At 48.4% G+C, this 22,385-nt stretch overlaps 1 protein-coding gene across 1 annotated transcript in view; it reads right to left on the minus strand.

Annotated features, from left to right (window-relative positions):
• Positions 1 to 507: 507 nt before the first annotated feature.
• necab2 (N-terminal EF-hand calcium binding protein 2) overlaps positions 508 to 22,385 on the minus strand; it is a 305,211-nt gene continuing 283,333 nt past the window's right edge. Inside the window, exons 9-13 of the mRNA XM_067997613.1 lie at positions 21,570 to 21,626; positions 9,914 to 10,026; positions 3,958 to 4,035; positions 1,879 to 1,970; positions 508 to 536 (exon numbers count right to left, since the gene is read on the minus strand). Of these exons, the coding sequence (XP_067853714.1) occupies positions 508 to 536; positions 1,879 to 1,970; positions 3,958 to 4,035; positions 9,914 to 10,026; positions 21,570 to 21,626 (369 nt within the window). The remainder of the gene's footprint in view (positions 537 to 1,878; positions 1,971 to 3,957; positions 4,036 to 9,913; positions 10,027 to 21,569; positions 21,627 to 22,385) is intronic.

Here is a 22,385-nt window from a genome sequence, read left to right on the forward strand (position 1 = left end):
AAATATCCATCCATCAACAGGGGCCTTCTTTCCCAACATCCTTTCCAAAAAAAAACAAAACAACAAAAGCAGAGTGGATCGAGCAGTGTTGAGTATACCCAAACCTCATCACCCCTCACACCAGGCCACACCAGGTCAGGGGTATCCTATAACCAGATTAACTTCAGGGTCAAGCCTGTATGAGGCGGACAGGAGTGTCCACTCTGGGCCAGGCTTAGGCCAAGGGGTGAAGATCTCCCAGCTTTCTGTAAAATAAAATAGAGTTAAACTATGATCTTTCAGACTTTTATTTTTCCTTCTTCAACTAGGGCCTGTCAGACACTCACAACTCAACTACTCCAACTCTCTTTAAATAAATGTGCTTAAAATAGTCAACAAATACTCCTGGAAATAACTCATTACAAAATACGCAGTGTTTGCCGCTTGTGGGAGCTGGCACTCTGTGAGGGAGGGGGAATTGTTTGTCCAGCTACGTCTGCAGCCCCTCACGTCCACCTCTCCAGGGAGTTATTTTCCATCCAAAGTACACCAGGCAGCTTCAAGGAAGGAAAGAAACAAAGGATTTCAGTCAAGCAGGGGGGCAAATGAGGCTGAACTCAGTTAAAGGGACTCCACTCCAGAACAGTAAAGTGACCTCTCTATCCTGACCTGCCTTGATGGTTCCATTAGTAGCGTCACTGCACAATGTCGACATCAGAACTCACTGGAGTCTATCCCATGTCTGTGCGGAGTGAGACGGTCTATGGGACAGTGGTAAAGGTGCTTCGATTCGTTTCAGTGCCCCAGAATGTATAAGGGGGCAGAATCGGCCAGAGTTCCCACTCTTTATCTGTGTCTGGTGACTCCTCCTGTGGATAACTTCAGAGTTGACGGTGATGACTCCCACATTTAAATACCCTGCCTGCTCTCACAGTTTGTGTTTTGTGATGGGATCATAGAATGTTCCAGCTCAGAAACAGGCCATTCGGCCCATCAAATCTGGACTAGGTGTTTTAGTCTACGTGAGCCACCCAGTCTAATCCACCCCTCCTGCTCACTCCTCATACCCTTTAATGTCCCATCCACTCTAATCCACCCCTCCTGCTCATTCCCTATACCCTTTAATATCCCACCCAGTCTAATCCCACTCTAGTGCTCACTCCTCATACCCTTTAATATCCCACCCAGTCTAATCCCACTCTCCTGCTCACTCCCCTCACCCTTTAATATCCCACCCAGTCTAATCCCACTCTCCTGCTCACTCCCCTCACCCTTTAATATCCCACCCAGTCTAATCCCACTCTAGTGCTCACTCCCCATACCCTTTAATATCCCACCCAGTCTAATCCCACTCTCCTGCTCACTCCCCTCACCCTTTAATATCCCACCCAGTCTAATCCCACTCTCCTGCTCACACCCCATGCCCTTTAATATCCCACCCACTCTAATTCCACTCTCCCCCTCACTCCCCTCACCCTTTAATATCCCACCCAGTCTAATCCCACTCTCCTGCTCACTCCCCTCACCCTTTAATATCCCACCCAGTCTAATCCCTCTCTCCTGCTCACTCCCCATACCCTTTAATATCCCACCCAGTCTAATCCCACTCTCCTGCTCACACCCCATGCCCTTTAATATCCCACCCACTCTAATTCCACTCTCCCCCTCACTCCCCTCACCCTTTAATATCCCACCCAGTCTAATCCCACTCTCCTGCTCACTCCCCTCACCCTTTAATATCCCACCCAGTCTAATCCCACTCTCCTGCTCACTCCCCTCACCCTTTAATATCCCACCCAGTCTAATCCCTCTCTCCTGCTCACTCCTCATACCCTTTAATATCCCACCCAGTCTAATCCCCCCCTCCTGCTCATGCTAGGAATGGAACATTTCCCTTACCTGGTATAGACAGCGTGGAGACAGTCTCAGGCTGAGTCAGTGTGTCCACTTTGACGTGTTGAAAAACTTTAGAACTTGCTCTTTGAAGATGGCTGGAAGAGAAAAAAATGGAGAACAGAATGTTAGTCAGAAACCATCTTGAAATTAGTAGTTGGAATTAAGAAGGTTCTTGATTCAAGAACCCCTCACTGATTGAATTGAACGGTCTGCTCAATCAAACATGTACGGGCCTCACACAACCAGCAGAGAAACTGGAAATGGTCAGTACAGGGAATGGTCAGCAAAGGGAATGGACCGTACTGGGAATGGTCACTACAGGGAATGGTCAGTATTGGGAATGGTCACTACAGGGAATGGTCAGTACAGGGAATGGTCAGTAAAGGGAATGGACTGTACTGGGAATGGTCACGACAGGGAATGGTCAGTACTGGGAATGATCACTACAGGGAATGGTCACTACAGGGAATGGTCAGTACTGGGAATGGTCAGTACTGGGAATGGTCAGTACAGGGAATGGTCACTACAGGGAATGGTCAGTATTGGGAATGGTCACTACAGGGAATGGTCAGTACTGGGAATGGTCAGTACAGGGAATGGTCACTACAGGGAATGGTCAGTATTGGGAATGGTCACTACAGGGAATGGTCAGTACTGGGAATGGTCAGTACAGGGAATGGTCAGTATTGGGAATGGTCACTACAGGGAATGGTCAGTACTGGGAATGGTCAGTACAGGGAATGGTCAGTATTGGGAATGGTCACTACAGGGAATGGTCAGTACTGGGAATGGTCAGTACAGGGAATGGTCAGTACTGGGAATGATCAGTATACAGAATGGTCACTGCTGGGAATGGTCAGTACTGGGAATGGTCAGTAAAGGGAATGGTCAGTACAGGGAATGAACAGTAAACAGAATGGACCGTACTGGGAATGGTCAGTACTGGGAATGGTCAGTACAGAGGATGGTCAGTACAGGGGATGGACCGTACTGAGAATACACAGTACAAGGGATGGTCAGTAAAGGGACTGGTCTGTACAGGGGATGGTCAGTACAGGGGATGGACAGTACTGGGAATGGTCAGTACAGGGGATGGTCAGTATAGGGAATTGTCAGTACTAGGAATGGTCAGTGCTGGGAATGGTCAGTATACAGAATGGTCACTGCTAGGAATGGTCAGTATAGGGAATGTTCAGTATAGGGAATGGTCAGTGCTGGGAATGGTCAGTACTGGGAATGGTCAGTGCTGGGAATGGTCAGTATAGGGAATGGTCAGTATAGGGAATGGTCAGTATTGGGAATGGACAGTAAAGGTAATGGTCAGTACTGGGAATGGTCAGTACCTGGGAACGGACAGCACTGGGAATGGTCAGTACTGGGAATGGTCAGTACTAGGAATGGTCAGTACCTGGGAACAGACAGTACTGGGAATGGTCAGTACTGGGAATGGTCAGTACCTGGGAACGGACAGCACTGGGAATGGTCAGTACTGGGAATGGTCAGTACTAGGAATGGTCAGTACCTGGGAACAGACAGTACTGGGAATGGTCAGTACTGGGAATGGTCAGTACTGGGAATGGTCAGTACCTGGGAACGGACAGCACTGGGAATGGTCAGTACTGGGAATTTTCAGTACAGGGAATGGACAGTCGAGGTCTGGGATTGTCTGAATTACCACTAGGGTTGGTTTGATGGATGTTTTTTATCCTCAATCTCTGCTGAAGTTTGCTGTTGTGTTTGTTATTACACAGTAAGACCAGTGTGAGGCACTAGAACTGATTATAGACAGCAACAGACGGTGTGAATTGGGACCATGTATGTGAGCAAGAAATGGTGCAGATACCTGTCCTAGGTGAGCCCCTGACTGCAGGAGTGTTATTGCTGGGACCTATCAGAGTATGAGGTGGGCCAAGAGTGGTCCTCGTGCAGTCGTGTTGGTAAGGGCAAGTTCCAAAATGGCCTCCTCTTTCAACCAATAAAAAACAGGAATTAAGGTGGAGAACATCGGGACTGTTTAATTGGGTCAGGGATTTATTGTCCCTGAGAAGGAATCCCCCAGACTGTTAGTGAAGTGTCACTTACTTCTTCCACTGCTCCTCACTCTCCCAGAACTCGTACACAAGGAAGGTTACTCCATCGGGTAACCTCACCGCTGTAACACTGAGGAGAAGAAAAGAAAGGAGAGAATCCAAGGTTCAAATCAATCCACAGAACGCCATTAAATCCCACAAATAGTGTCAGTATTGGGAACGGTCGGTACAGGGAACGGACAACATAGGGAATGGTCAGTGTAGGGAACGGTCAGGATAGGGAATGGTCAGTGTAGGGAACGGTCAGGATAGGGAATGGTCAGTGTAGGGAACGGTCAGGATAGGGAATGGTCAGTACAGGGAATGGTCAGTATTGGGAACGGTCAGGATAGGGAATGGTCAGTGTAGGGAATGGTCAGTATAGGGAATGGTCAGTGTAGGGAATGGTCAGGATAGGGAATGGTCAGTGTAGGGAACGGTCAGGATAGGGAATGGTCAGTGTAGGGAATGGTCAGTGTAGGGAACGGTCAGTGTAGGGAATGGTCAGCATAGGGAATGGTCAGTGTAGGGAATGGTCAGTACTGGGAAGGATCAGTATAGGGAATGGTCAGTACTGGGAAGGATCAGTATAGGGAATGGTCAGTATAGGGAATGGTGAGTACTAGGAATGGTCAGTATAGGGAATGTTAGCATAGGGAATGGTCAGTATAGGGAATGGTCAGTATTGGGAATGGTCAGTATAGGGAATGGTCAGTATAGGGAATGATCAATACTGGGAATGGTCAGTATAGGGAATGGTCAGTACTGGGAATGGTCAGTATAGGGAATGGTCAGTATAGGGAATGGTGAGTACTAGGAATGGTCAGTATGGGGAATGTTAGCATAGGGAATGGTCAGTATAGGGAATGGTCAGTATTGGGAATGGTCAGTATAGGGAAGGGTCAATACAGGGAATGATCAATACTGGGAATGGTCAGTATAGGGAATGGTCAGTACTGGGAATGGTCAGTATAGGGAATGGTCAGTATAGGGAATGGTCAGTATAGCGAATGGTCAGTACTGGGAATGGTCAGTGCAGGGAACAGTCAGTATTGGGAATGGTAAGTATTGGGAATGGTAAGTATTGGGAATGGTCAGTATAGGGAATGGTAAGTATTGGGAATGGTATGTATTGGGAATGGTCAGTATAGGGAATGATAAGTATTGGGAATGGTCAGTATAGGGAATGGTAAGTATTGGGAATGGTAAGTATTGGGAATGGTCAGTATAGGGAATGGTAAGTATTGGGAATGGTCAGTATAGGGAATGGTAAGTATTGGGAATGGTAAGTATTGGGAATGGTCAGTATAGGGAATGGTAAGTATTGGGAATGTTAGGTATTGGGAATGGTAAGTATAGGGAATGGTCAGTATAGGGAATGGTATGTTTGGAATGGTCAGTATATGGATTGTTCAGTGTAGGGAATGGTCAGTACTGGGAATAGTCAGTATAGGGAATGGTTAGTATAGGGAATGGTCAGTGCAGGGAATCGTCAGTATGGGGAATGGTCAGTATAGGGATCGGTCAGTGTAGGGAATGGTAAGTACGGGGAATGGTCAGTCTAGGGAATGGTCAGTATAGGGAATGGTCAGTATAGGGAACGGTCAGTAGTGGGAATGGTCAGTACTGGGAATAGTCAGTATAGGGAATGGTCAGTAGTGGGAATGGTCAGTACTGGGAATAGTCAGTATAGGGAATGGTCAGTAGTGGGAATAGTCAGTACAGGGAATGGTCAGTACTGGGAATTGTTAGTGTAGGAAATGGTCAGTATTGGGAATGGTCAGCATAGGGAATGGTCAGTACTGGGAAGGATCAGTATAGGTAATGGTCAGTATAGGGAATGGTCAGTACTTGGAAGGGTCAGCATAGGGAATGGTCAGTACTGGGAATGTTCAGTACTGGGAACAGTCAGTACTTGGAACGGTCAGTGCTGGGAATGGTTAGTATAGGGAATGGTCAGTACTGAAAATGATCAATACTGGGAATGGTCAGTATTGGGAATGGTCAGTGCAGCAAATGTCAGTACAGGGAATGGTCAGTACTGGGAACGGTCAGTATAGGGAACAGTCAGCACTGGGAACGGACATTACTGAGAACGGTCAGTACTGGGAATGGTCAGTGCTGGGAAGGGTCAGTATTGAGAATGGTCAGCATATAGAATGGTCAGTATTGGGAATGGTCAGTACCGGGAATGTCAGTATAGGGAATGTCAGTATAGGGAATGGTCAGTGTTGGGAATGGTCAGTATAGGGAATGGTCAGTATTGGGAATGGTCAGTATTGGGAATGGTCAATACAGGGAATGATCAATACTGGGAATGGTCAGTATAGGGAATGGTCAGTATTTGGAACACTCAGTACAGGGAACAGTCAGAATAGGGAATGGTCAGTACTGGGAACGGTCAGTGCTGGGAATGGTCAGTTAAGGGAATAGTTCATACTGGCAATGGTCAGTGCTCGGAATGGTCAGTATAGGGAATGGTCAGTACAGGGAACGGTCAATACAGGGAATGATCAATACTGGGAATGGTCAATATAGGGAATGGACAGTACAGGGGATGGACAGTATAGGGAATGGTCAGTACTGGGAACGGTCATTGCTGGGAATGGTCCGTATAGGGAATGGTCAATACTGGGAACAGTTGGTACAGGGAATGGTCAGCACTGGAAATGGCCAGTAAAGGGAATGATCAGTCATGGGAGCAGTCGGTACACTGAATGGGCAGTATTGGGACTGGTCAGTATTGGGAACGGTCAGTATAGGGAATGGTCAGTACTTGAAATGGTCAATACTGGGAATGGTCAGTATTGGAAATGGTTAGCATAGGGAATGGTCAGTTTTGGGAATGGTCAGTACTGGGAAGGATCAGTGTAGGTAATGGTCAGTACTGAGAAGGGTCAGTACTGGGAATAGTCGGTACTGGGAATTGTCAGTATAAGTAATGGTATTACTGGGAATGGTCAGTATAGGGAATGATCAGTATAGGGAATGGTCAGTATAGGGAATGGTCAGTACAGGGAATCATCAATACTGGGAATGGTCAGTATAGGGAATGGTCAGTATAGGGAATGTTCAGAACTGGGAATGTTCAGTACTGGGAATGTTCAGTACAGGGAACAGTCAGTAATGGGAGTGGTCAGTAAAGGGAATGGTCAGTACAGGGAACGGACAGCACTGTGAATTGTCAGTACAGGGAATGGTCAGTACAGGGAATGGTCAGTACAGGGAACGGTCAGTACAGGGAATGGTCAGTACAGGGAATGGTCAGCATTGGGAACAGTCAGTATATAGAATTGACAGTATTGGGAACGGTCAGTATAGGGAATGGTTAGTATAGGGAATGGTCACCACTGTGAATGATCAATACTGGGAATTGTCACTGCAGCAATGGTCAGTACAGGGAATGGTCAGTATTGGGAATGGTCAGTATGGGGAACAGTCAGCACAGGAAACAGACATTACTGAGAACGGTCAATACTGGGAATGTTCAGTACTGGGAAGGGTCAGTATAGAGAATGGTCAGTGTGGGGAATGGCCAGTATAGAGAATGGTCAATACTTGGAATGGTCAGTACTGGGAATGGTCAGTACAGGGAATGGTCAGTACATGGAATGGTCTGTACAGGGAATGGTCAGTAATGGGAATGGTCAGTTCAGGGAAAGGTCAGTACAGGGAATGGTCAGCATTGGGAATGGTCAGTATATGGAATTGACAGTAGTGGGAATGGTCAGTACTGGGAATGGTCAGTACAACGAATGGTCAGTAAAGGGAATGGTCACTGCAGGGAATTGACAGTACTGGGAATGGTCAGCACTGGGAATGGTTAGTACTGGGAATGGTCAGTACTGGGAATGGTCAGTACTGGGAACGCTCAGTAATGGGAATGGTCACTACAGGGAACAGTCAGTACATGGAATTGTCAGCACTGGGAATGGTCAGAACAGGGAATGGTCAGTACAGGGAATGGTCAGCACAGGGAATGGTCAGCACTGGGAATTGTCAGTACTGGGAATGGTCAGTACAGGGAACGGTCAGTAATGGGAATGGTCAGTACAGGGAATGGTCAGTATATGGAATGGTCAGCATTGGGAACTGTCAGTATATGGAATTGACAGTAGTGGGAATGGTCAGTATTGACAGCGGTCAGTACTGGGAATGGTCATAATTGGGAATGGTCAGTATAGGGAATGGTCAGTACAACGAACGGTCAGTAAAGGGTTGTGTCGGTACTATGAACGGTCAATACCGGGAATGGTCACTGCAGGGAATGGTCATTACTGGGAACGGTCACTGGAGTGAATGGTCACTGCAGGGAATGGTCATTACTGGGAACGGTCACTGGAGTGAATGGTCACTACAGGGAATGGTCAGTACTGGGAATGGTCACTGGAGTGAATGGTCAGTACAGGGGATGGTCAGTACTGGGAATGGTCACTGGAGTGAATGGTCAGTACAGGGGATGGTCAGTACTGGGAATGGTCACTGGAGTGAATGGTCAGTACAGGGGATGGTCAGTACTGGGAATGGTCACAGCAGGGAATGGACAGTACTGGGAATGGTCAGTACAGGGAATGGACAGTACTGGGAATGGTCAGTACAGGGAATGGACAGTACTGGGAATGGTCAGTACAGGGAATGGACAGTACTGGGAATGGTCAGCACTGGGAACAGTCAGTAATGGGAATGGTCAGCACTGGGAACAGTCAGTACTGGGAATGGTCAGTAATGGGAATGGTCAGTAATGGGAATGGTCAGTACAGGGAATGGTCAGTACAGGGAATGGTCAGTACTGGGATTGGTCACTGGAGTGAATGGTCAGTACAGGGGTTGGTCAGTACAGAGAATGGTCCTCTTTTCAGCTAAAATCCAGGCCGGGAGAGCCCGCCCGGAATGGGGTGAGGTAATGCTGGCGAATGGGGAGTAACTCCATGAAATTCCCCAGCACCGCCTCATTTCCCATTGGTGCCGTCTCCCCTTCTCCTCCTCCTTCCACCCTCACCGTGCTGAACTGAATCTCATCCCACTGTCTCCTGCTCTAAAGCCCCGGCTTTAACCCTATCCACCCGCTGGCAGTGGCTGGGGGGGGTCGGTCGGCATTTAAAACGGCGGCCGGGCGCAACCCTAAGTCGTTCCCGCCAAGTTCGCACCGTCTGCTCCTGCCATTTTTACTCCTGGATTCTGTCAGCGTCCAATAACTTAATTCAGACCCCGACTCAGTTTTAACTGGTTATCGCGGCCCCGGGGCCCCCTGGAAAAGGTGGCGGCTGACAGGATCCTGGGCCTGAAGAGGCCAAGTAAGTCACTGTGGGCCTGGAGGAGCAGGACGAGCCTCTCCCACAGGGCCTCGCAGGGAGACCTTAGGCCCCCCACCCAGCCCCAGGCTTCCCTCCCCTCCCAGGGCCTTACCTTAGTACCAGCGAGCATTCCTTCACCCTCCTGACCTGAACTGCCGCCCGTCGGCCTCCACCTCATCCCCTTTGGCTTGAGGCAGGAGTCGGCCTGGCGATATTAAAATTAGGCCCTGGAGTTACAATGGCTTGGGTCACAGGGTCGATCCACAGTGGGCACTTCCCTCCCGCCCCAGGTCAAAATCAGGGCTTAACTCATTCTTTCATGGGATTGTAGGAAACAGAGGAGGCCATTCAGCCCCTTGAGCCTGTTCTGCCAATCAATTAGGTCATGGCAGATCTGCACCTCAGTTCCATTTTTCCACCTTTGCTCCATGTCCTTTGAACCCTTTCCCTATCCCCCAACCTCAGAATTCCTCACCTCCCCCAGCCATCCCTTCCCCCTGCAATCTGCTATTAAAAACCTAAGCTTGGTGTTGTCCATTCACTATGTCCTGGTTTACCTCACCGGCCCTGGTTACTGTCCACCCGCCTCCAATCGTGGGCCTTGACCCTTCTTCACGATTGGGGGAAAAAGCGCAGGCCTTGAAACGGGCCTACCGTCTGACTGATTGGACTCACTGGAAGCAGTCTCGCTGAACCGACACGTCCTTCAGATACAGCTTCAGGGAGCTGCCGAACTCTCCCAGCTGCTTCTGCCCGATGGTCATTTGCTGGCGCACCAGGAAGAGATGCTGCGGAGAGAGAGCAGAAAAATAGAACAAAGTTAGGCCGCAGGCTTCCACGTCAAGTGTAAGAGGGGAGAGAGGGAGGGAGGGGAAGGAATGTTAGGGGTCTGCGTGGAGGAGAGGAAAATGTCTCTCAGTGTCCTATTAAGGGCACATTACACAGACAGGCACACAGAACAGGGGAGGGTGTTAGTCCCACTCCTGCCATCCAGTTGTCTGTTCACCAGTGAATTTGAGTGTGAGAAAGCCCTCGGTAACCAAAGGCATTTTACCACCGATCTAATGGTGAAAAATTTGTGCCGCCTCCTTTTAATTTAGTTCCAGGTCTCTGCTGAGATTCTCCCGCCCCTCACCCTCTCTTGTTTGCGTTTGATGTCACATTGTAGAGGGAGCTTTATTCCAAGTCACTTACCTTGGCACTTTCAAATTCCCAGCTATCTCACCTTGTGGCCTTCTATTTGCCACAATCTGCTCAATCACACCCTTAACTGTACCTTTGATGCCCTTGTCCCCAGTAAAACCATTACTCTCTCTCACCCTGGTCATTTCCTCTTGTTCAGCCCCCATCTCCGCTCCCTTAATTCCAAGGGACACAGATTTGAATGTTTATGGCGGACAACTGGTTTAGCCATTCATCGCCAGATCTGGCTGGACCACATAAAGCACCATCTGGTCCTGCTCTCCTCTGCCCACCATCTGGTCCTGCTCTCCTCTGCCCACCATCTGATCCTGCTCTCCTCTGCCCACCATCTGGTCCTGCTCTCCTCTGCCCACCATCTGGTCCTGCTCTCCTCTGCCCACCATCTGGTCCTGCTCTCCTCTGCCCACCATCTGGTCCTGCTCTCCTCTGCCCACCATCTGGTCCTGCTCTCCTCGGCTCACTATTCCAGGATCATCCTGGAATGCAAAGATTACCCTCGGCTTCTCTTCTCCACGACAAACTGTCTTCTTAAACCCCTCTCCCCTGCCCCCTCCACCCTCACCTCCAACAACAAGTGCGAGGAGCTCGTGGACTTCTTTGACACTAAGATTGAGACCCTACGTTCTGCTGCCTCTGCTGCTTCTCTCCCTTCCCCTAGACCACCGAGCAAAATTTCCCCCCTGCTCTCGCCCTGAACCCACATCTTTCTCTAGATTCTCTCCCATCTCTCCTCATGCCCTCTCCGAGCACATCTTGATCACGAGTCCCACCTCCTGCTCCCTCGACCCTATTCCCACCAAACTGCTGAACAAAAAATACCCTTCCTGGCCCCCATGTTATCTGATATTGTTGAATGGTTCCCTCTCCACAAGTACTGTCTGCCTCCCCTTCATGAAAGAAGTGGAAGTGGTTAAAAAGAGTGAGGTGGACATAGAACGGGAAGAAAAAACAGATAGAAAAACAGAGAAAAAAGCTAACGTGACGTTTGGAGCTGTACTTAACCAAACGAGAAAGAGAGCGAGAGAGAGAAAGAGAAAAAGAGAGCTAAAGAGAGAGAGCAAGATAAAGAGAAAGAGAGCGATAGAGAAAGAGAGTGAGAGAGAGAAAGAGAGAAAGAGAGAGAGAGCTAGAGAGAGAGAGAGAGAAAGAGAGAGCTAGAGAGAGAGATAGAGATTGAGAGAGAGCAAGCAAGAGAAAGTGAGAGAGAGTAAGAGAGCGAGAGAAAAAGAGAGAGCTAGAGAGAGAGAGCGAGAGAAAGAGAGCGAGAGTGGGAGAGAGAAAGAGAGAGCTAGAGAGAGAGCGCAAGAAAGAGAGCGAGAGAGAGTGAGAGAGAAAGAGAGAGCTAAAGAGAGAGCAAGATAAAGAGATGGTAGTCATGATGTGGAGATGCCGGTGATGGACTGGGGTTGACAATTGTAAACAATTTTACAACACCAAGTTATAGTCCAGCAATTTTATTTTAAATTCACAAGCTTTCGGAGGCTACCTCCTTCCTCAGGTCCACATCGTTCACCTGAGGAAGGAGGTAGCCTCCGAAAGCTTGTGAATTTAAAATAAAATTGCTGGACTATAACTTGGTGTTGTAAAATTGTTTACAAAAGATAAAGAGAAAGAGAGAGCGAGAGAGAGAGAGAGCGAGAAAGTGAGAGTGAGAGAGAGCTAGAGAGAGCGAGAGAGAGAAAGAGAGAGCTAGAGAAAGAGAGAGCGAGAGAGGAACAGACAGAGAGATTGAGAGAGCAAGCAAGAGAAAGTGAGTGAGAGAAACAGAGCGAGAGAGAGAGCGAGAGAGAGCAAGAGAGAGCGAGAAAGAGAGAGGAGAGAGAGCGATGGATAGAACGGGAGAGCGAGAGGGAGAGTAGGAGAGAGAAAGAGAGAGCTAGAGAGAGGGCGAAAGAGAGAGCGAGAGAAAGAGAGCGAGTGAGTGAGAGAAAGAGAGAACTAGACAGAGAGATAGATAAAGAGAGAGCGAGAGAGGAACAGAGAGAGAGAGATTGAGAGAGAGAGCGAGAGAGCAAGCAAGAAAGAGAGAGCAAGAGACGAGAGAGAGAGCTTGAGAGAAAAAGAAAAAGTGAGAGATAGAAAGAGAGCAAGAGAGAGAAAGAGAGTGAGAGAGAGAGTGAGAGAGAGAAAGATAGAGGAGAGAGAGAGTGATGGATAGAACGGGAGAGAATAAGAGAGAGAATAGGAGAGAGAAAGAGAGAGCTAGAGAGAGTGAGCAAAATAGAGAATGAGAGAGCGAGAAAGAACGAGAGAGAAAGCGAGAGAGCAAGAGGGAGAGGGAGAACGAGAGAGAGCGAGAGAGAAAACGGGAGAGAGCAAGGGAGAGAGCAGGAGAGAGAAAAAGAAAGCTGGAGAGAGAATGAGAGAGAACAGGAGGCAGGAAGCAAGTGAGAGAAAAGTAAAATAAAGGATTGAGAAGAAAGGGTGAATTGCTTTTCCTTCTGTGAAAGACAAATTTAAAGAGGAGATTGGGGCGTGATCAGTGATGTGAGCACAGTCTGTAACTCCCTTATACATCACTATCTCGGTGTATACTGGGCTAAATCTGACGGGGTTTAACTGGGAGCTAAGCTCTTTCGAACACAGTGAGAGCACAGCAGGAGTTTCGGTGAGTGTGGGAGTCTAAGGCTGGCAGCCCATCAGCTCCTGGTGAATCTCATGGCTCCTCCACTTACTAACTGCTAATTAGATCAACGAAACACCAACAATCTGTCAAGCACACAGATCCCCATTAAATAACAAACCTGACGCAGAGGCTCACTCTGAGCCAACACAATTAGCATCACTGCGATACAAGCAGAATCTATCAAGAGAAGCCTAAACATCACGGGTGCATTGATTGAAGTATATAAAATGATGAAGGGACTAGACTGTGCCTGTGTGGATAGACTGTTTGAACCAGGGAAAGTGAGCAATCGTGTGTATAAGAATATTATGCATGGAACTAGGTTAGATGTCAGGGGTCTTTGCTTACACAGAGTGTTATTGATACTTGGTACAAGTCTCAGCTCGTGTGGTGAGTGTGGATTCTCTGAAAAAGTTCAAAAAAGGGAGCTGGACAAGTTCCTCGCTGTGGCTGATTTCACTGTGTGCGTAGAACCATACAGCACAGAAGGAGGCCATTCGGCCTATCATGCCCGTGCTGGCTCTTTGAAGGACCTATCCAATTAGTTCCACTCCTCTGCTCTTTCCCAATAGCCTGCAAATTTTTGCTTTTCAAATATTTATCCAATTCCCTTTTGAAAGTTACTATTGCATCTCCTTCCATCACTCTTTCAGGCAGTGCGTTCCAGATCATAACAACTCGCCAAAAAAATTCTCCTCATCTCCCCCTCTGGTTCTTTTGCCAATCCCCTTCGATCTGTGTCCTCTGGTCACCGACCCTTCTGCCACTGGAAACAGTTTCTCCTTATTTACTCTATCAAAACCATTTATAATTTTGAACACCTCAGAAGGTAGGTGGGTTGCTGGGTCTGTAACCTCATGGTCTCTGAGATCTCCTGAAGTCACCTCAATTGCCTTAGAGGGGCCGGAGAGGAATTTCCCAGGTTTTTTCCCCCTCAATCGGCCTATGGGGTTTTATTTGAATCTGGTTTGTTGCCTCTCCCAGGAGTTTCCACGGCTGGGGGTGCGAGGGAATATTGGGAGTCCTGATGCCGGTTGGGGATGGACTCGATGGACCAGCCTGTCCCTTCTTGTCCATCTGTTCCTCTGCCCTGAGCCGACAGGACTGGGGGAGTGAGAGATGCCAATAAAAGCCCCTCGCAGGCTCCCCCTGTTGGTGAGGGCTGGTTCATGCAACAACAACAACTTGCATTTATAAAGCACCTTCAACATGGTAAAATGTTCCAAGACGCTTCACAGGAGAGTTATCAAACAAAATTTGATTTTTTTTATTTGTTCATGGGATGTGGGCGTCGTTGGCGAGGCCAGCATTTATTGCCCATCCCTAATTGCCCTTGAGAAGGTGGTGGTGAGCCGCCTTCTTGAACCGCTGCAGTCCGTGTGGTGACGATTCTCCCACAGTGCTGTTAGGAAGGGAGTTCCAGGATTTTGACCCAGCGACGATGAAGGAACGGCGATATATTTCCAAGTCGGGATGGTGTGTGACTTGGAGGGGAACGTGCAGGTGGTGTTGTTCCCATGTACCTGCTGCTCTTGTCCTTCTAGGTGGTAGAGGTCGTGGGTTTGGGAGGTGCTGTCGAAGAAGCCTTGGCGAGTTGCTGCAGTGCATCCTGTGGATGGTACACACTGCAGCAACTCCGAGCCATATAAAGAGATATTCGGACAGGTGACCAAAAGTTTGGTCAAGGAGGTAGGTTTTAAGGGGCGTCTTAAAGGAGGAGAGAGAGTCGGAGGAGGAGAGGTTTAGGGAGGGAATTCCAGAGCTTAGGGCCTAGATGGCTGAAGACACATCCACCAGTGGTGAAGCGAAGAGAGTGGGAATACACTGGACACCTGGAACTAAATTTGCTGAGTCGAAAGGGGAGTCAACCTAAAGTGTTTAATGTGAATTCTATTCACTACGTACACACAGGGCAGTGTCTTCCCATAGTGCACAGTGGCACAAATTACACAGAGTCTTTTCTGTGCCGCTATGCACTATGGGAAATGGACTCCTCCGTTAATGTCAAATCCTGGTCCTCAGGCAGGAGACTGTGTGATGACAATCTCATGGTGAGAGCTGGGCTGAGTCACAGGTACTGTCAAGGGTGTGCTCTGGAGAAGGTGTTTGCATGAAGGAGCTGATAAAATGACCAGGCAACGCTAAGGTCGGAAACAAGGATGGAGAGAATGCTGTAAAGAGATAGAGAACAAACTTGCATTTACATCGCACCTTTCATGACCTCAGGACATCCCAAAGCGCTTTACGACCAATGAAGTACTTTTGAAGTGTAGTCACTGTTGTAATGAATGGAAATGTGGCAGCCAATTTGCGCACAGCAAGATCCCACGAACAGCAATGTGATAATGACCAGATTATTTGTTTTACTGATGTTCGTTGAGGAATAAGTATTGGCCAGCACACTGGGGAGAACTCCCCCACTCTTCTCCAAAATAGTGGCATGGGATCTTTTGCATCCACCTGAGAGGGCAGATATTTAACATCTCATCAGAAAGACAGCACCTCTGACAGTGCAGTGCTCCCTCAGTACTGCACTGGACTGTCAGCCTAGTCTCTGGAGGGGGGATTCAAACCCACAACCTTCTAGACTCATAGGCAAGAGTGCTACCACTGAGCTGTAGCAAATAGATGATGCCAAGCTTGGCTTTTATAAGCCTGTGGATTGTAGGAGGAAGGGGAGACTGAGGGAGGGGAGGAATTCCACTGTTTGAAGGTATTGGGAAAGGAATGAGTTAGGCTAGGAGGGAGTGTGATTAGTCTTGATTTCTGAAGCAGAGTGTCAGCTCACTGCTTGTGTATCTGGTTAAATAAACTTTACAGGCCAGAAACAGGCCATTCGACCCAACAGGTCTGTGTGGGTGTTTATGCTCCACAGGAGCCTCCTCCCACCCCTCTTCATCGAACTCTATCAGCATTTCCTTCTATTCCTTTCTCCCTCATGTGCTTATCTAGCTTCCCCTTAAATGCTTCTATGCTATTCGCCTCAACTACTCCTTGTGGTAGTGAGTTCCATATTCTCACCACTCTCTGAATAAAGAAGTTTCTCCTGAATTCCCTATTGGATTTATTAATGACTATCTTATATTTACAACTTCTAGTTTTGGTCTCTCCACAAGTGGAAACATCTCTACGTCTACCCTATCAAACCCTTTCATAAATTTAAAGATCTCTCTATCAGGACACCCCTCAACCTTCTCTTTTCTAGAGAAAAGAGCCCAAGCCTGTTCAATCTTTCCTAGTAGTTGTATCCTTTCAGTTCTGGTATCATCCTAGTAAATCTTTTTGCACCTTCTCCAATTCCCCCACACCTGTTTTATAATATGGGGACCAGACCTGTGCACAATACTCCAAGTGTGGTCTAACCAAGGTCCTCTACAAGTTTAACATAACTTCTCTGCTTTTCAATTCTATCTCTGGGTTGACAGATGGGGCCGAGGTTTTTTTTTTCCCTGCTTGAATCAGCCAGACCCTGCAAGGCATCAGATGTTTCCTGTTCCCCCAAGCCTCTCGGCAGATGTTGCTGTTCCTGCAGCACACCCTGCGTCAAGCAATGGGCACAGGCATGCTCCAGTGAGACCTATGACCTAGAGAGGCTGCATCGCTGTGTGTAATATGGAGCCTGAACACAAACAGACTGCTTCCTGCCACAGCAGCTCAAAGCCCTCACTCAACCGATAACACAGGCTGTAAATCCCAGCACTTTAATCCTTTAACGAACCAAGTATCCGCCGTGGCTCAGTTGGTAGTATGAGAAAATCGTTCGTGCAAGTCCCACTCCAGTGACTTGAGCCCATAATCTAGGCAGACAGTCCAGTGCAGTACTGAGGGAGTGCTGCATTGTCAGAGGTGCTGTCTTTCAGATGAGATATTAAACTGAGGCCCTGTCTGCCCTCTCAGTTGGATGTAAAAGATCCCATGGCACTTTATCAAAGAAGAACAAGGAAGTTCTACCTGGTGTGCTGGCCAATATTTATCCCTCAACCAACATCACTAAAACAGATTATCTTGTCATTATCACATTGCTGCCTGTGGGATCTTGCTGTGCACAAATTGGCTGCCGTGTTTCCTACATTACAGTGGTGACTACACTTCAAAAGTATTTCATTTGCTATAAAGAGCTTTGGGACTTCCTGAGGTCGTGAAAGGCGCTATATAAATGAAAGTTATTTCTTTCTCCGTTGAGGAGTAGGTTCACTTCACATTATAGGAGCCGATTCAAACTCCCAGGTTGTTACGGGAACACCAACCGGGAGTCTGGTGGGAGTCCCATCCGTTACCAAAACTAGCGGCATTGCAGCGGGAATCGGGAATGCTCCATTTTAACGGCTCCCCCATTCCTTCCCTGCCGATTGGGGAGAGTTAAAATTCCCCCCTTTATAGGTGCTCATCCCCTGGAGGTGATCACTCGTTCTTGGGTTGGGGTCTGTGGAGCAATGGCAGCTCTCCAGTGCCTCGATCGAGGGATCACAGCTCAGACCCACCCTGCCCTCAGCTGACACTCAAGGACAGTGATTACTCATTGTGTAAAAAAGTTTTTCCTCATGTCACCTTTGGTTCTTTTGCCAATCACCTTAAATCGATGTCTTTTGGTTCTTGACCCTTCCGCCAATGGGAACAGTTTCTCTCTATTTACTCTGTCTAGACCCTTCATGATTTTGAATACCTCTATGAAATCTCCTTGCAACCATCTCTGTTCCAAGAAGAACAATCCCAGCTTCTCCAGTCTATCCACGTAACTGAAATCCCTCATCCCTGGATTCATTCTAGTAAATCTCTTCTGCATCCTCTCTAAGACCTTCACGCCTCTGGTTGGATTCCTCCTCTCACTCCCTCCAGCTGTCCCCGGTGGAGGGTGGGGGGTGGTTAAAGTCCGCATGTGTGATTGGCAGGTGAGGACAGGATCGGGAGATGCGCTGAAGGTGCTCATGGTTCAATAGCCGACACACACCGTTTAGGCTCAAAAATGGAGCACGGCCACTTGGGCGGGTTACCAGTGACTGTGGAGGTTTAGCTCAGCATGAGTCAGCACCTTCATGGAGGGGGAGCTTCAATCACTTTGAACAATAGGCCGCTCTTCACAGAAGGAGATCCTGATTTAATAGAATGCTGATACAATCCCAGGTTACAAGCAACTAATTTCTCCCCATTCCTGCCACACAGTGCCTGTTGTTATGTCATTCACTAAACACTCTAATACTGGCCCAAAATCAGTATGATCTCCACCGAGCAACTCGTTCCACCTTCACTCCCTGCGGAAATTTACTTCTCTTTTTACATTTTTCTGAATTTTTGACTCATTAAGTTAGGAATGTTAGTGCTGGGGAATGGAGCAATTCAACCATTTCAGGTACCTAATGTCAATATTAAACACTCCCAGAGCAGGTACAGCACGGGTTAGATACAGAGTAAAGCTCCCTCTACACTGTCCCATCAAACACTCCCAGGGCAGGTACAGGGTTAGATACAGAGTAAAGCTCCCTCTACACTGTCCCATCAAACACTCCCAGGGCAGGTACAGCACGGGTTAGATACAGAGTAAAGCTCCCTCTACACTGTCCCATCAAACACTCCCAGGGCAGGTACAGGGTTAGATACAGAGTAAAGCTCCCTCTACACTGTCCCATCAAACACTCCCAGGGCAGGTACAGGGTTAGATACAGAGTAAAGCTCCCTCTACACTGTCCCATCAAACACTCCCAGGGCAGGTACAGCACGGGTTAGATACAGAGTAAAGCTCCCTCTACACTGTCCCATCAAACACTCCCAGGGCAGGTACAGCACGGGTTAGATACAGAGTAAAGCTCCCTCTACACTGTCCCATCAAACACTCCCAGGGCAGGTACAGCACGGGTTAGATACAGAGTAAAGCTCCCTCTACACTGTCCCATCAAACAATCCCAGGGCAGGTACAGCACGGGTTAGATACAGAGTAAAGCTCCCTCTACACTGTCCCATCAAACACTCCCAGGGCAGGTACAGCACGGGTTAGATACAGAGTAAAGCTCCCTCTACACTGTCCCATCAAACACTCCCGGGGCAGGTACAGCACGGGTTAGATACAGAGTAAAGCTCCCTCTACACTGTCCCATCAAACACTCCCGGGGCAGGTACAGCACGGGTTAGATACAGAGTAAAACTCCCTCTACACTGTCCCATCAAACACTCCCAGGGCAGGTACAGCACGGGTTAGATACAGAGTAAAGCTCCCTCGACACTGTCCCATCAAACACTCCCAGGGCAGGTACAGCACGGGTTAGAAACAGAGTAAAACTCCCTCTACACTGTCCCATCAAACACTCCCAGGGCAGGTACAGCACGGGTTAGATACAGAGTAAAGCTCCCTCTACACTGTCCCATCAAACACTCCCAGGGCAGGTACAGCACGGGTTAGATACAGAGTAAAGCTCCCTCTACACTGTCCCATCAAACACTCCCAGGGCAGCTACAGCACGGGTTAGATACAGAGTAAAGCTCCCTCTGCACTGTCCCATCAAACACTCCCGGGGCAGGTACACCACGGGTTAGATACAGAGTAAAGCTCCCTCTGCACTGTCCCATCAAACACTCCCAGGGCAGGTACAGCACGGGTTAGATACAGAGTAAAGCTCCCTCTGCACTGTCCCATCAAACACTCCCAGGGCAGGTACACCACGGGTTAGATACAGAGTAAAGCTCCCTCTACACTGTCCCATCAAACACTCCCAGGGCAGGTACAGCACGGGTTAGATACAGAGTAAAGCTCCCTCTACACTGTCCCATCAAACACTCCCAGGGCAGGTACAGCACGGGTTAGATAGAGAGTAAAGTTCCCTCTACACTGTCCCATCAAACACTCCCAGAGCAGGTACAGCACGGGTTAGATACAGAGTAAAGCTCCCTCTACACTGTCCCATCAAACACTCCCAGGGCAGGTACAGCACGGGTTAGATACAGAGTAAAGCTCCCTCTACACTGTCCCATCAAACATCCCAGGGCAGGTAGAACAAAGGTTAGGCATTCAAAGCACCACACAATGCATTTCCCAATGAACCATCCAATGCACCATCCAATGCACTGCCCAATGCACCATCCAATGCACCATCCAATACACTGCCCAATGCACCATCCAATGCACCATCCAATACACTGCCCAATGCACCATCCAATGCACCATCCATGCACCATCCAATGCACCATCCAATGCACCATCCAATACACTGCCCAATGCACCATCCAATACACTGCCCAATGCACCATCCAATGCACCATCCATGCACCATCCAATGCACCATCCAATGCACCATCCAATGCACCATCCAATGCACCATCCAATACACTGCCCAATGCACCATCCAATGCACCGTCCAATGCACCATCCAATACACTGCCCAATGCACCATCCAATGCATCATCCAATGCACCATCCAATGCACCATCCAATACAACGTCAAATGTACCAATCAACACATTTCTAATGCAGTACCAATCCACTAACCAAAACACTATCCTATGCACCACCCAATGCAATGTGCAATACATTGTTTAATATGCTAGCCAATGCACTATTTATTGCATCACCCAATGTACTATCCAATGCATCATCCAATGCATAGCCCAATGTACTCCCCATGTAACATTCAATACACTATCAAATGCATTGTCCAATTTACCACTCAATGTACTACCCAATGCACTACCTCATACATTGTCTAATGTACCATCCAATGTACCATCCAATGCACTACCTCATACATTGTCTAATGTACCATCTAATGTACCATCCAATGCTTTGCCCAATGTACCAATGCACTACCTCATACATTGTCCAATGTACCATCCAATGTACTGCCCAATGAAGTACCAACTACGCTGCCCAAAACATTATTCATTGCACTATCCAGATTGCATCCAAGTCTAGTCCTCTTGTCTATTCAGGGTATGTGCTAAAAACACATTGGAACAGGATCCCACTTGGATCTGTTTGGCCGGTGAAGACTGGTGAGCTGTTTTTAATCCATGCACATGCACACTGAACATGCTAAGCACACATGGACTTAAAGTGACCACATAATCCAACACTTAGCAGTCATATCAACATCACTTTAAAGAATAAAACAGGGCAGATTGCACACTGACATGATTTACTGGGAGTCTGATTTCAGATCAAACAGGGAGGACATCGGAGCCGAGCCTGACCCTGTCAGCACTGCTCACAAGTACCTTCCAGCAGAGGTCAGTGGATAGTGGTCAGAAGCAGGAGCTCAGCCTGACTTTCCTGCTCCCTCCATTATTCAGGGACACTGAATCCAATTGTAGCATCCAAACGGGGCCCAGACTGTGCTGAAGGAGCTCGGCACAGACCCAGAGTTCACCCTGGGCTGGTTCAGCACCACACCCCTGAGTTAGATTAACAAATAAAGCACCCTACCAAACCAGCCTTTCCTTCCCCCAAACCTACACACAAGAGGTACCCCATCTGCTGGAGGAAGAGCAGGGAATGCCGGGAAGGTGGCATATACTCACCGAACAGGTCAGGTTCTCATTGTCCATCACCTTCTGCTGCAGGTCGAGCCACACAGTCTGAAACCAGAGACAAAACACAGGAGTGAGGGGGAACAGCACGGCAAAGCCAGCCGATGCGCTGTCTCCCTCCACGTAGGAGAAAAGCAGCCCTGTAACACGGCCCAAACCATGGACTACCATCGGTAACTTGGTACAGACCAGCGGCTGGAGCTGCACCATCTCGGTATATGTGCAGTGCATTGTTGAACAGTGTAAATGCACGGTCTGCAGGCCCCTCTCCCCTGAAGCTCTCATGGGGTACAGCACTCTGAAGTATTGGGGCAGTGCCTAGGGTCTTGGCAGGGGAATTCAGAGGGGCAATGACAGTTGGTGCTGCTCTCACTTGCCCCCTTGATGTCTGAGCAATGAATAGCACCAGTAGAGGCCTGAAGGCAGCTAGTCTGCCAGCTCCCACCAGTGGGAGTAATGTTGTGGGAAACTCCAGGCCCCACACACCCACAACTCTCAGATACAGAGCTGCATGGAGTAGCCATTAGATGGTGTGGTTGGTGTTGCCTGTTGGTAGAACTCTTACCTCTGAGTCAAAAGGTTGTGGATTCAAGTCCCACTCCTAGGACTGAAACCCAATAAATCTCAGCTGACACTCCAGTGCAGTACTGAGGGAGTGCTGCATTGTTGGAGAGTGCCACCTTTCTAATGAGATGGTAAACTAAGGCCTATCTGCCCCCTCAGGAGAATGTAAAAAATCCCATGGTCACTGTTTCGAAGAGGAGCAGGGGAGTTCTCCCTGGTGTCCTGGGTAATATTTATCCCTCA

This window comes from Heptranchias perlo, chromosome 16 (genome assembly GCF_035084215.1).
Source record: "Heptranchias perlo isolate sHepPer1 chromosome 16, sHepPer1.hap1, whole genome shotgun sequence".
Taxonomy (NCBI): domain Eukaryota; kingdom Metazoa; phylum Chordata; class Chondrichthyes; order Hexanchiformes; family Hexanchidae; genus Heptranchias; species Heptranchias perlo.